This window comes from Sus scrofa, chromosome 8 (assembly GCF_054392235.1).
Source record: "Sus scrofa isolate SSC_HxYL_T2T_F1_AM1 chromosome 8, Sscrofa_HxYL_maternal_Yorkshire_Landrace_v2.0, whole genome shotgun sequence".
Classification (NCBI taxonomy): Eukaryota; Metazoa; Chordata; class Mammalia; order Artiodactyla; family Suidae; genus Sus; species Sus scrofa.
The window spans coordinates 128,587,453-128,601,895 of NC_139390.1; the positions used below are offsets into that span (position 1 = coordinate 128,587,453).

At 36.3% G+C, this 14,443-nt stretch overlaps 1 protein-coding gene across 9 annotated transcripts in view; it reads left to right on the plus strand.

Moving 5' to 3' along the window:
* Positions 1-14,443, plus strand: part of STPG2 (sperm tail PG-rich repeat containing 2) — a 552,915-nt gene that overhangs the window by 26,614 nt on the left and 511,858 nt on the right. For 8 of the 9 annotated variants that reach the window (XM_084973380.1, XM_084973377.1, XM_084973378.1 and 5 more), the window contains 2 exons: positions 3,447-3,559; positions 7,082-7,193. In XM_084973380.1, coding sequence (XP_084829506.1) covers positions 3,447-3,559; positions 7,082-7,193 — 225 coding nt within the window. The remainder of the gene's footprint in view (positions 1-3,446; positions 3,560-7,081; positions 7,194-14,443) is intronic. The other variant, XM_084973383.1, reaches the window with a different exon arrangement.

Below are 14,443 nucleotides of genomic sequence, written 5' to 3' on the forward strand. Positions count from 1 at the left end.
GTCATATGGCTCACGGTTCTTGCCTTCCCGGAAGCTCTGTGGGGTGCATCTGTCTTTGAAGTTGCCACTGACCCAAAGGAACAGGCTGCCTTTCAGCTGCTCTAGTGGATGCCATGGTTTCTTCCAGGACGCCTCTACTACCATCTGCTACTCTGCTGAACTTGTCAGGCTGTGCTATTTTTCTGTGCTGTTCTGTTAGGAGTTACAGTATTTGTCTCTGCACCCTCAGACCCAAGGCCTTTGGATGGTCTGACTGCCTTATTTCCTTTTGTGTTACACTTCAGAGGTGCTAAAGCAGTGTATACTCTATGTGTTATAGAGATCAGTGGGGTAGCTCTTTCAATTTTTATTCACAGCTCTCTTCCTTTTAGAACTGACAAGGGACTGGGCTTGGGAATCATGTATCAGCTAGACAATCTTTCTGATTTTGATTTGGTCCTTTACAGTCTTATACCTTCATAGTGAAGAGGGGAAAATATCCCTCTGCTCTTTGTGTTGCAGTTCATCAGAAGGGGTCAGCATATCAATAAGCTAAGCACACTGAGACCACTTGCAGTGCTGGAAATATTCCTTGTGGAAATAAGATTTAATCATTTAAAAAATTTTTATGTTTTCTTTTTATAGCTGCTCCTGCAGCATATGGAAGTTATGCTCTTGGGCTAGGAGTTAAGTCAGAGCTGCAGCTGCCAGCCTATGCCACAGCCATAGCAACACTGGATCCCAGTCACCTCTGTGACCTACACGGCAGCTTGTGGCAACACCAGATCCTTAACCCACTCTGTGAGGCCAGGGATTGAACCCACATCCTCACAGATACGATGTTAGGTTAAGAACTGAGTTCCCACTGAGTCACAATGAGAACTCCCATTTTAATTTATGTAACATGTCTTTTCAGGCTTCACTGGATTGTGGGTACTCAAGAGAGTCACAATTATGTTAGTAAGTCAAATATATGTGTGTGGTCTCCTGCCGATAAGGAGGACCTCCAGCCTTCCGCAAAGTTCCTCTTCCCAGGGGCTTCTAGAAGGGCTCTATCAGTCCTGCTACCAAACAAGTCTGTTTCCAGTGAGACAGCTTCTGCTCCCCCAGGCATTTCAAGTCTCTTGCCAGCTGGTACTCTCTGCTGGCCATTTCCATAGTGAACTGCATTGCAGCTAAAGCTGCACGATGAGCTGAGGTGAAGTGGGGGCGATTATGCCCTTCTCTCTTTGTTTTCTATTCTGTTAGAGCAGTCTAAAAGTAGCACAATTCTCACCAGTGTTTTAATGACACAGGTCTTTTAGATTTTTATCATAACCCCTTTGCACTTTATAGCACACAGGCAAACATCCAGTGGGTGCTGTCTGTTAGAAGGCAAATTCAGACAACAGAAGAGACTCGGTTGCCACACTTTTGACAGTATGATCCCCACTAGGTGTGGGTCATCATGATTAGCTGCTTCCCATAGGATTAGTTTTCACGTTCACTTTCTGGTTGATTTGCCCTAGTAGTTCACTGGATGCTCCAAAGTATGTCTGAATCTTATTTGGATATAGCTGGTAACTCCCCATTTCTCTCCTCTCAGCTCCAACATCCTCTACCACCTTAAGCAAGAAGAAACCAGGGGATTTACTCACATCAATCCAGGGGAAGCCTTTAGGAAAACTGGAATTCAATTTCTCTCTGAGACTGCAGCTATGGAAAAAGAATCCACAAAGGACCCATTTCACTTTGCACAAACCTCAAATTTCTGTCCAAGATTGTGTTGGCCTATGTTTAATTCTTTAAGATCAGATGGTTGTCGAAAGGAAAGTTTAGTTTTATTGTGCTTGCACCTTATAATGTTTGAAGGCTTATTGTTAGCGGTAAGTTCTAGGAAGCAGAAGACATTTTGACACAGTAGGGAATTTTAGTGGTCAGTTTATTTTGGGGTTTTGTTGTGATATTGCAAATTTTCCTGGAGTGGTGCCTCTCTCTCTAGAAAGTCTGTCCTTGTTTGGGGCCAGGGCCAGTGCTTCCAATTTATTTCCAACCACCCATGGCAAGAATAGAGTGGGTTTTAGCATTTTTTCATCGCTTCATGTAATGGCACCAGTGGAAATAAATCTTTAAGATTATTCTCAGTTTTGAGAATCACTCCCTGCTTTCTGCTTGTAAGTCCGTCCTTACCTCCAGTCTCTTATCTTTCTGGGGAGGTTCAGCTGAAATTCTTTTCACATACATTGAGTTCTTTTCCTGGTTCTAGTCTCTTCTGTGCTGTATTTTCCAGAAATTCCTCAAGTTTCAGAATGTGAATGATACCTTCTCTTAGTTGCTAGCACTGATAATTTGTGTCTATTTTATGCACTTTTGAAATTCTGGTAGGAATGGGACAGATGTGGCTTTATTCTCTAAACTGAAATTCTACTTTCTAATCTCTAATTGCTATTTATTTCACTAATATTGTTTAGAATGGTAATTGAGAGAGATTGTTTCCACTGTTTTATAGTAGTACTGGTTATACTGTTGTATGTAGTTAAACCATATGTTTATGTTGTGGGGATTTTATTATATATATCTATATATCTATATATGTATACACATAATAAATAATCCATGTCTATTTAAAATTGTGTTTTTATAAATATGAATTAAAATAAATAGATTAGTACTTACATCTTACTATCAATTTTAAAATGATTGCTCACTTTACAATGTGTTAGGTCAACACAGGAGAATTCCTATAACAGAAGCTAATGTTCTTGTTTTATATTTTATTAATTTCTAATGAAACCAGGTAGCCTAATTTCTCTGAAATGAATTTGGTAGTGGGTCATGATTTTTATTAAAGTGGATGTGAAGGAAGATGACTGTTGATTTCTCATGTCACAAATGATTTCTTTGGCATTAAAGAACTGATCCTGACCTCAAGCACTGACAATAAAGTGAACTGAGGATAGTGTTTAGTTTTTCTCATATATTTGTTACTTTTTGAAAACTTTACATGAATATTTTACAGTTTTAAATAATACCAGGTAATTAGAAGTTATCTAATATCTGTTGGTGATATTTGAATTTTACTTTAATTTCTTAAAATTAATTTCTAATTAAGTCATTTTTGCTAGGTTTTTTCCATTCCCTAAATCGTGCAATTCTGCCCTCCCTCCCCTTTTTAAATGATGAGGAGGTAATTTTCATCGCCCTTAAGGTTTCAGATTGCTGATTGTATTGCCAAGAGCAAAGCTGTTCCTACTGGTTGAGGATATGCTAAACTAGAGGTGCTCCTCCAGGAATCCTGTTGACTCAAGAATGGAATGGGGCACAGCAGTGATAACTTAGCTTGAGTGTGTCAAGGAAGACTTTAGCATTTACCAGTGGGACCTTCTTGACTAAGGCTGTCCTTGCTTTAGATTTTAGTAAATTAAACATTGTTTCATGACTTATTTAAACTGTATCTCATCTTCACTTTTTTTTTTTTTTTTTTTAAGGATTTTTCAAATGTAACTTTGAAATACAAGGGGATACATTTTGGCAACTCTTTGGGAAGACTTGAGTTACCTATAAAGTTAGGGCCTGGTCCTGGACAGTATGATATAATCCAGTAAGTAAAAATAATAATTATACTACTACTAATAACAATAATAATATACCTTTACTATAGTTCCCCCTGCCCTTTTTTTTGGCTGCACCTGTGGCACACGGAAGCTCCCAGGCTAGGGGTTGAATCTAACTACGCCACAGCTGCAGCAACACCAGATCCTTAACCCAATCTACTGGGCCAGGGATCGAATTGGCACCTCCACAGAGACAAGCTGGATCATTAACCCACTGTACCAAAATGGGAACTCCAGTATAACTTTACTATAGTTCTTGACTATATTCTAATAATTTAGAACTAGTTTATGCTGTTATGAAACAGAAAATCAGTATGGAAACTTAAAGAAATGCTACATTTTAGAGTAACCTATATGAAAATGACTGCTTTTCTATGAACCAGATCCTATGTTGCTTGTTTTATACGTATTACCTCATTCAATCTTCACAAGTCTCTGTGTAGTTACTATTGTTATACTTATTTTATTAGTGAAAAATGCAAGGGTCAGAGAGAATAGCTTACCATTTAATATCATGTAGCTGTTAAGTGGCAGAGCTTGACATTAACTCAGGCCTTTTCCATTATACAGCCCATGTATCTAAGTACTAAATTATACTGTCTTTAATTATAAAATAGACAAAAGATTAGAGAAAATATAAGAGAATGTGACCCAGGATTATGCATCTTGTTCCTGGATCAGTATCCATTCTTCTGGTTACATGATGGATTGAGAAGGCATTCTCAGTATGAGCCAGAGCCATAACACTAGGTTGGAGGTAATATTTCTGAGGTTTAACTAGGAAATACATTTTTGGTAAAATAACTCTTTCTGTCTTTATTTTCACTTATCTTAGATGTGAGTCCATGGAAGGCAAAACTGAGTAATAAATACCATTGCTCTCAGAATCCATCACTCCTTTCATGATTTAATTTTACTTCTTTTTTTTTTTTTTTTTTTTTGTCTTTTTGTCTTTTTTGTTGTTGTTGTTGTTGTCGTTGCTATTTCTTGGGCCGCTCCCGCGGCATATGGAGGTTCCCAGGCTAGGGGTCCAATCGGAGCTGTAGCCACCGGCCTACGCCAGAGGCACAGCAACGCAGGATCCGAGCCGCGTCTGCAACCTACACCACAGCTCACGGCAACGCCCGATCGTTAACCCACTGAGCAAGGGCAGGGACCGAACCCGCAACCTCATGGTTCCTAGTCGGATTCGTTAACCACTGCGCCACTACGGGAACTCCTCATGATTTAATTTTAAACAGGATCCAGCTTGTCTGCCTGATCCTTTCTCTCCTAGTATGTTTTCTCAAAGGAAGTCCCATGGTGATTATCTATGCAGTTAATTTGCTAAACAGATTCAGACACATCTGGATACTAGCAGTGGACATAACTTAGGCCCTTGCTAAACTCCCCTTGTTACTACACTTTCATTGAACAAATATTGCTTGGATTCTTGTTATGTGTTTGTACTAAACTTAGTAACTGAGAATAACAACTGATCCTTATTTTGGGGAATTTATACCTATCCTAACTGTTTGTGCTTTTCATTTTTTCACACTCCTAATATGGCAGATACACTGTGTATTTTTATTTTTTTAGTAGTTACACTAGAAGTTTAACATGTATATATAGCTTAATGGGATCCAAATTTAATCTTTATTATTCTTCCAAATAAACAAAGTCTCTGTTTTATGAACTCTCCTCATCCCCTTGACATAATGCTTTTGTTATTCAATATTTTACTCTTATCCTTTTCTTTTTCCAGTTTGGATGGTTTGCTTATCTGTCTGTCTGTCTGTCTGTCTATCTTCCTACCTATCCACCTGCCTGTCAATTTTATTGAGGTTTAATCAACATAAAGCAAAATTAGCCCCTTTTAAGGTATGTAGTTCTATGGTGATTATTTGTCAACCGTTTCACCATACTTCTGAGTACCTCAGGCATAACCAGTACTGTCTAATTATGTCTCCCTAATTTTGCTTGAGTTTTTCCCTAATGGTTCTTTTTATTTCTCCAGCCCTGTCCCATTCCCATTTTCCTCCTGTTTTTAAATGTTACTTTCTCTTTGATCTTTCATTATTTCCCTTGTTTCTTTTCTTCTGGTTGTATTTTCATTTTTGCTTGTAGGAATGTGTCTGTATAATTGCATTATAAACTGCTTCAGATATTTCAGCATTTCCATAATTTGTCTCTTCTTTGGTTTTGCTGCCTTCACTGTATTTTTTATTTGAACGTGTCTTGGTTCCTTCTGGCAGTTGATATTTTATACCTTTTTTTTAAAAATTTTTGTCTTATCGATTGTGTTGCAGTTATTCTGGGAGATTTGATATGGTATAAAAATGGAGATAATTGGCTACTCCAAATGGAAAGATGAGCATCGAGGTTTCTTTTTGAGAAAACACGTACCAAAATGATATGTGACCCTTCTGATATCCCAAATATTAATTTTTTATAAAGGTGTTTGAGGTTTTGAAAATAAATTTATTTGTTGAATTTTTGCAAAAAATAAAAGTCAACATTTGACAGTGAACTGAGATGTTATATGCATATTTAAATCAGAGTAATATCTAAACAAAAATAATAGCAATTATATACCAAACATTTGTTTTTATGCTTTTCTATTGTCTGTTTTTAATATGCTTATATTCAGTATAGTTTATTGGAAACATTTAATATGGCATTTTTTTTCAAAATCCTGTTTAAGAATTAGAAAAAAATAGTGTTATAATTATGTTTAGCCTACTTAAGTATAATTCTTAATAATAGTTAACAGTTATAATGTAATTACTGTGGGCTATGTATGGCGCTAAACACTTCACATGTATTATTCACTGTAATTATTACAGCCTTGAGAATTGGTTATTATTATTTCCAATTACAGGTGAAGGATCCTATCTGAAGTTTAGAGAGGTTAGGTGATTTGTGTAAGGTCACACAGCTAGTAGGTAATGATGTTAGAATTCACATCAGGCTGTCTGACTCCAGAGCTTGGGCTATTACTCCTTGTTTACTTAGCTTCTTATTCTTTACTTAATTTTGTAAATTTTAATGAACATAAGCTTCCCATTCATTTTCAAAGATCTTTCTTTATGCCCTTTCCCTGATTATTTTATGATATAGATTTCATTGCATATCATAGCAATGGCTGTTTTCCCCTTATTTTAGTTAATAGTTGAAATACCAAGTGATTTGAAAGTTTAGAGACATTTAATGGTAAATAAAAGACACAGGAAACTCTTTTTGGTGGCTTTTTATATAAACTCATGACATAAATCTCACACTTTATTTTCTTTTTGGAGTCATTACCAGAATAGATATATTATAATGCTAAGAGTTGGAATATGCAGAGCTAACCAACATAAATGCATATACTTGACAAAATTTAGGTTACATTGGCCTAACATACTCAGGTGATCTTATAATTGAATATTTTTAAAACAGGAAATGTTGGTATAAAAATGTTCTCATAGCTTATATGAAGACTTACATATTTGAAATTGAGAATAAAATTCTTTCTGACTTTTCTGAAGGAAAAAGACAACACACTATGAAAATATTAACATCAAGAAAGATCAACAGCCAAATTATTACTCAAATCTCCCACGATTTTATGAAGTAATAATATTGCAAGAGGAAAAAAAGGTAAGTTGAAAGTAGCTATTTTCTCTACTTTCTAGATTTTAAAATCATTGAATCTTGTTATCACAAGGTTAGTTAGATCTACTACGCCTGGTAGGTATTTGTCAGTGAATACAGTGAAAAGAATTGAGAAACTGTATTTAAAATCTCCTTCAAGTGATCATTATCTCTGCTTGAACACTTCTTGTGATAAAGAGCTCAATACTCCAGAGGTTTCTTGTTTCAGTAGTGGGCAACTCTGTTCCTTACAATTTCCTTCTTAAACTGACCTAAATTTACCTGCTTGCTGTCTATTCTCCCCTTTTTCTATGACTTCTTTTCAATCTCCTGTTAAATTTTTTCTAGTAAGGATAAATATTCTAAATATTTCTCACTATTCTTGTTATTTAACTTCACAAACACTTATTTTCCTTTGAAATTATTTAGGGATCTTCAGTTTTTGAATCTTTCTCTTTTTAAAAACAGTATGATATATTGGAGTTCCCGTCGTGGCTCGGTGGTTAAGGAATCTGACTAGGAACCATGAGGTTGCGGGTTCAATCCCTGGCCTTGCTCAGTGGGTTAAGGATCCGGCATTGCCATGAGCTGTGGTGTAGGTTGCAGACCCTGGCTCAGATCCTGCATTGCTGTGGCTGTGGTGTAGGCCAGTGGCTATAGGTCTGATTAGACCCCTAGCCTGGGAACCTCCATATGCTGCGGGAGCGGCCCTAGAAAAGACAAAAAAAGAAAAAATAGTATGATATTGAACTAAGAATACTGTTCTTAGTGTTGTCTGATTAGTATATAGTAAGATTTTTATCCTCATTGTCCTAGGAATTGTGTATTTATTACATAAAACCCTAGGGAGTTCCTGTAGTGGCTCAGTGGTTAATGAATCCGACTAGGAACCATGAGCTTGAGGGTTTGATCCCTGGCCTCGCTCAGTGGGTTAAGGATCTGGTGTTGCCGTGAGCTGTGGTGTAGGTTGCCGATGTGGCTCAGATCCCGCGTTGCTGTGGCTCTCGCGTAGGCTGGAGGCTACAGCTCCGATTTGAACCCTAGCCTGGGAACCTCCATATGCCACGGGAGCAGCCCAAGAAATGGCAAAAAGACAAAAATAAATAAATAAATAAATAAATAAATAAAAAAAACCCTAAATGGCATTAAATATTTTTTGTAGCTACCTTTTAGTTTAATCATTGAAACTTGTAAGCAAACAAAACAAAACAAAACAAAACAAAAAAACCCAAAGCCAAAACCCCCCAAAACATTGGATTTTTCTACTCTGGTATAATGTTATACTTAAAAAACTTGAAGATTATAGGATAAATGTTTCAAAATGGATCCATTTAAAGTAAGTATAAACAATTCAGTTGAAAGATCAACGAATATTTCAGTAAGAATTTTCAATGCACTTGGTTTCCTTGGTCTTTCCCTAAATATCAATCAACAATGAAAAATGTTGCTTATAGAAATGTTAGAAAAAGGCACAATACCAGAGTGCTGTAGTAAACATGTTTCATAGAATAACAATTATAAATCTCAAACAAGTAAAAAGGTGTTAATTTAGAATCATGAGTAATTTTGGTCTGTAATTTTCTTGTAATGTACTTGGTTTTAGTGTTAGGATAATGCTGGCCTCATAGAATGAGTTAGGAAGTATTCTCTCTGCTTATACCCTCTGAAAGAGATTGTAGAGAATTGATATACTTTTTTCATTAGATGTTTGCTTGGATTTGGTAGTGAATCCATCTGGGTCTGTTTTTTTTTTTTTTTTTTTTTGGAAGCTTATTCATTATTGATTTGATTTCTGTGATAGATATAATCCTATTCAGATCATCTATTTCTCCTTGTTTGGCAGATTGAATCTTTTAAGGAACTGGTCCATTTCATCTAGGTTATCAAATTTATGAGCATACGGTTGTTCATACTATTCCTTTATTATTTATGGGATTTGTAGTGATGTCTCCTCCTTCATTTCTGATATTAACAATTTGTGCCCTCTCTCGTTTTTCTTAATTTGCCTGGCTAGAGGTTTATACATTATATCAATCTTTTCTAAGAACCAGCTTTTGGTTTTGTTGATTTTCTCTATTTATTTCTAATTTTCGATTTCATGATTTTTTTTACCTCTAATTCATTTTATTTCTTTCCTTCTGCTTATTTTGGATTTAATTTGCTCTTTTAAATTTTTTTCCAAAGGTGTAAATTTAGATGTTCATATTTTTTTAGTGCTATAAATTTCTCTCTAAGAGCTGCTTTTCCTGTATCTTGCAAATACTGATTAGTTTTCTATCTTTTTTCACTTAGTTCAAGATATTTTAAAATTTCTTTCGAGATTTATTCGTTGACCTATGTGTTATTTAAAAATGTGTTGGTTAATCTCCATGTATTTTGTGATTTTCCAGTTATCTTTCTGTTATTGATTTCTAGTTTAATTCCATAAAGGTCCGAGAGCAGACAATGTATGATTTCTAGTCTGGTTAAATCTGTGAGGGTGTATTTATGGCTAAGAATGTGGTCTGTCTTGAGAAATGGTCTACATGAGCTGGAGAAGAATGTGCATTCTGCTGTTCTTGGATGAAGTACCCATAGATGTCAAGTTGATTGGTGGCATTCCTGAGATGAAGCTTGTCCTTATGGATTTTATGCCCACTGATCTATTTCTGAGAGAGAGGTGGTGATGTCTCCAACTGGGATATTGGATTTATTTATCTCTACTTGCAGTTCTATCAATTTTTGCCTCGTTTGGCTAATGCTCTGTTGTTAGGTATATGCATATACATTAAGAATTGTTATGTCTTAGAGAACTGACTCCTTTACCTTCTTTGTCCTTGATAACTATCCTTGCTTTAAAGTCTATTCTACATGAGATGGAGAATTAATGTAGCTGCTCTTGCTGTCTTTTGATTAGTGTTGTCATGATATATTTTTCCTATTCATTTACTTTAAATTTATATGTGTTTTTATAATTAAAGTGGAATTCTTATAGGCAGCAAAGCTTACTATGCAAGTATTGTGAGATCTTTGATCCACTCTGACAACCTCTTAATTTGTGCATTTAGACCATTGACATTAATGATTATTGATATAGTTGGATTAATATCTACCATATTTATTACTGTTTTCTATTCGATGCCCTTGTTTTTGGTTCTTATTTTTGTTGTGCCTTTTTTTTTCTGTCTTTGGTGGCTTTAACTGAGCTTTTTATAGGATTCCTTTTCTCTCCTTTCTGAGCATATAGCTACACTTCTTTCTTTTTTAAAAGACTTTTTAAGTGTTTTTCCTAGAGTTTGCAGTATGTATTTACAGCTAATTCTTCCACTTTCAAATAGTACTATACCACTTAATGAGTAAGGTGAATACCCTGTATTAAAAACATAATCCTAATTCTCCTTTTTCATTGCTTATATCATTGTTATCATTCATTTCACTTATAAGTACACAAAAACATATTCACATATATATTTGTGTGTATCTATATATATATATATATATATGATATAAACATAAGCATTAGTAATTGAATACATTGCTGCTGTTATTGTTTTGAGCATACTGTTATCTATTAGATCCATTATGGAGTTCCCGTTGTGGCGCAGTGGTTAACGAATCCGACTGGGAACCATGAGGTTGCGGGTTCGGTCCCTGCCCTTGCTCAGTGGGTTAACGATCCGGCGTTGCCGTGAGCTGTGGTGTAGGTTGCAGACACAGCTCGGATCCCGCGTTGCTGTGGCTCTGGCGTAGGCCGGTGGCTACAGCTCCGATTGGACCCCTAGCCTGGGAATCTCCATATGCCGCGAGAGCGGCCCAAGAAATAGCAACAACAACAACAAAAGACAAAAAGACCAAAAAAAAAAAAAAATAGATCCATTAAAAGTAAGAAAAATAAAAATTTTTATTTTACACTTACTTATTCCTGCTTTGATGCTCTCCCTTAATGTAGATATGAATTTTGGACTTATTTTCCTTCTTTTTTTTCCCCTTTTTTTAGGGCCACACTTGTCGAGAGACATGTTTTTATAACATTTTCTTAGCCTCTTTGCTGAAAACTCCATCTTGTCCTCCTTTACTTTATCCTGTCTTCTTGCCTTACTTTATCCCATCTTCCTGCTTAGAAAAAGCCACAGTGCTGGTAAATGACTTAAGCTTAAGAACAAAGACCTAAAGGCATAAATGACTTAAGCTTAAGAACTGTTATGTGCCTAGAGGTCAGAGTAAGAGCTTAACCAGCTAAGTGGCTTTTAAAATAGTAAAAGAACTTATAAAATAGTAAACAAACCCTATATCATCCACCCATAGCTACTCCTCACTTGATCTCATCTAAAGAGCACAATAAAGTATGTGGTTTCTTGAGGAAGGGCTCTTGGTCCCTGAGACCTTGAGTCCCCTGGTTCCCACCTTTACTTAAGATAAATGTCTCTTTGTCTTGTTTTATGTTAACTCTTTTCCTTAAGTTCCACAGCACCCGTTCTTCAGCCCCATCCTGCTGAGCTGGTCTCAGCACATACCTGTGGCATATGGAGGTTCCCAGGCTAGGGAGTTGAATCAGAGCTGCAGCTGCCAGCCTATACCATAACCACACCAACATCACATGAGATCTAAGCTGCGTCTGCGACCTACACCATAGCTCATGGCAACACTGGATCCTTAACCCACTGGGAAAGGCCAGGGGTTGAACCCTTAACCCCATGGTTCCTAGTTGGATTCATTTCTGCTGCGCCATGATGGGAACTCTAATTTCCCTTCTTTTTAAGAAAGTTCTTTTAACATTTCTCATAAGGCAGGTCTACTGGCAACATATTTTATCTATTTTTGTTTGACTAAGTAAGTATTTATCTTTCACTTTTTTTTGGCCACACCCATGGCATGTGGGAGTTCCCAGGCCAGGGACTGAACCAGTGCCACAGCAATGACCTCAGCCACTGCAGTAACAATGCCAAATCCTTAACCCACTGTACCACAAGGGAACTCCTATCTTTCACTTTTTTTTTTTTTTTGTCTTTTTGCCATTTCTTGGGCCGCTCCTGCGGCATATGGAGGTTTCCAGGCTAGGGGTCGAATCAGAGCTATAGCTGCCAGCCTACACCAGAGCCACAGCAACACAGGATCCGAGCTGTGTCTGCAACCTACAGCACAGCTCATGGCAACACCAGATCCTTAACCCACTGAGCAAAGGCAGGGATCGAACCCGCAACCTCATGGTTCCTAGTCAGATTCGTTAACCACTGCACCATGACAGGAACTCCTCTCTTTCACTTTTAAAGGATAATATCACAGGGTACTAAATTCTAAGTTGGCTTTTTACTCTCGACACTTTAAATGTTTTACTCCACTCTTGTTTGTAGTTTCTGTGGAGAATTCAGATGTGATTCTTTGTTCCTTGTTATGTAAGGCATTTTTTCCTCCTCTGGCTTCTGCTAGATTTTTTTTTTCTTTATCTTTTATTTTCTATGTTTTGAAGATGACGTGCCCAGGTATAGGTTTTCTTTTTCTTTTTTTTTTTTTTCCTTTTATTTCTTTTTTCTTTTTTTTAACATTCATCGTTATTTTGGGGGCATTGGTATTCTCTGAGTTTCCTGGATCTGTGTTGGTGTCTGACATTAATTTGGGGAAATTCTTAGACATTATCTCTTCAAATATTTCTTCTGTTCCTCTCCCTCTTTCTTTTCCTTCTGGTATTCTCATTACTCATATATAAAACTTTTGTAGTTCCCAGTCTTTGGATATTCTGTATTTATTTTTTTATTCTTGGTTCTCTTTGCTTTTTAACTTTGAAAGTTTCTGTTGATACATCCTCAAGGCTAGATATGCTTTCCTCAGCTATATCTACTAATAAACCTACAAATACACTTTTGGTATTTCTGTTATTGTATTTTTGATCTCTGTTCCAACATTTTATATTTTTTTAAGCTATTAGAGCCCTTAGCATATTAATCATACATGTTTTAAATTCCTGGTCTGATTTATTGTACCGTTTCTGCTGTGCCTAATTCCTATTTCTGTTGGTTACTGTCTTTTCTAATGGTTTGTTTTGTTTGTTTTTGCTTTCTAATATTTACTGTAATTTACTACAGTCTTTGACAGCATTTACCTCAGGTGTCAGAGTTTCATGGAGTGTATATTGCTGCATTGCTGCACCTTTCTGAAGCTGAAACCTCTGCTATGGTTCCCCTCTCGGAGCCACCACACAACACCTACCTGGTGCCCTCACAACCATCCATAAAATTTTCCCCACTGAAGGCAGTTCATAAAGTCTGGAAGAAGTGACTAATCCCTCAAAGGTACAGATATTAAGAAGGCTACAAGAAGCCAAAAAGTCAAGGAAACATGACACCACCAAAGGAAAACAATAATTTTTCAGTAACTGGCCCCAAAGAAGTGGAGATCTGTTAATTGCCTGTCACTGAATTCAAAACTGATGTTTTAAAGAAACTCAGTGAGTTACAAGAGAACAAAGATTGACAACTCAGCAAATCAGGATAACAATACATGAGTAAAATGAGAACTTTAATAATATGGAAATCATAAAAGAGAACAAAACAAATTCTGGAGCAGAAGAATACAGCAAATGAGATGAAAAATGCCATGGAGAGCTTCAATAGTATACTAAGTCATGTAGAAGACAGAATCTTTGAATCCGAAGAGAGGTTATTTGAAATATCCAGTCAGAAGAGAAAGAAAAGAATGAAAAATAGTGAAGAAAGCATATAGGATTTATGGGACACCATTAGAGAATCAATATATGCATTTTGGGAGTCTCAGAAGGACTGGAGAGAGAAGGAAAGGAGTAGAAAGATATAATGGCTGATAACTTCTCAAATCATTGGTGAATGAAGCTCAAAGTCCTGAAACGAGTATTACATGGAGACACATTATAATAGAATTATGAAAAGTCTGTGACAAAGAGAGAATTTTGAATGCAGGAAGGAAAATGCAACTCATCATATATAAGGAATCCCACCCTGCCACACCTTCCTTCATAAGAATATAAGTAGATTTCTCTGCAAAAACCTTGAGGCCTATAGAGGGTGGGAAGACATAAAAAAAGTAATGAAAGAAAAAAACCTGCCAAATAAGAATACTAGAGCTGAAAATATTACTCTTTAAAAATGGAGAGATTAAGTTCTTTCCAAGCAAATCAAAACTGAGGCACTTTATTACTGCTAGACCTGCCTTATAATATATGTTTAAGGGATTTTTTTCAAGTTATAGTGAAACATGCTAAACAGGAATAGGAAAACTTACAGGTAAAGGTAAATATATAGACATAT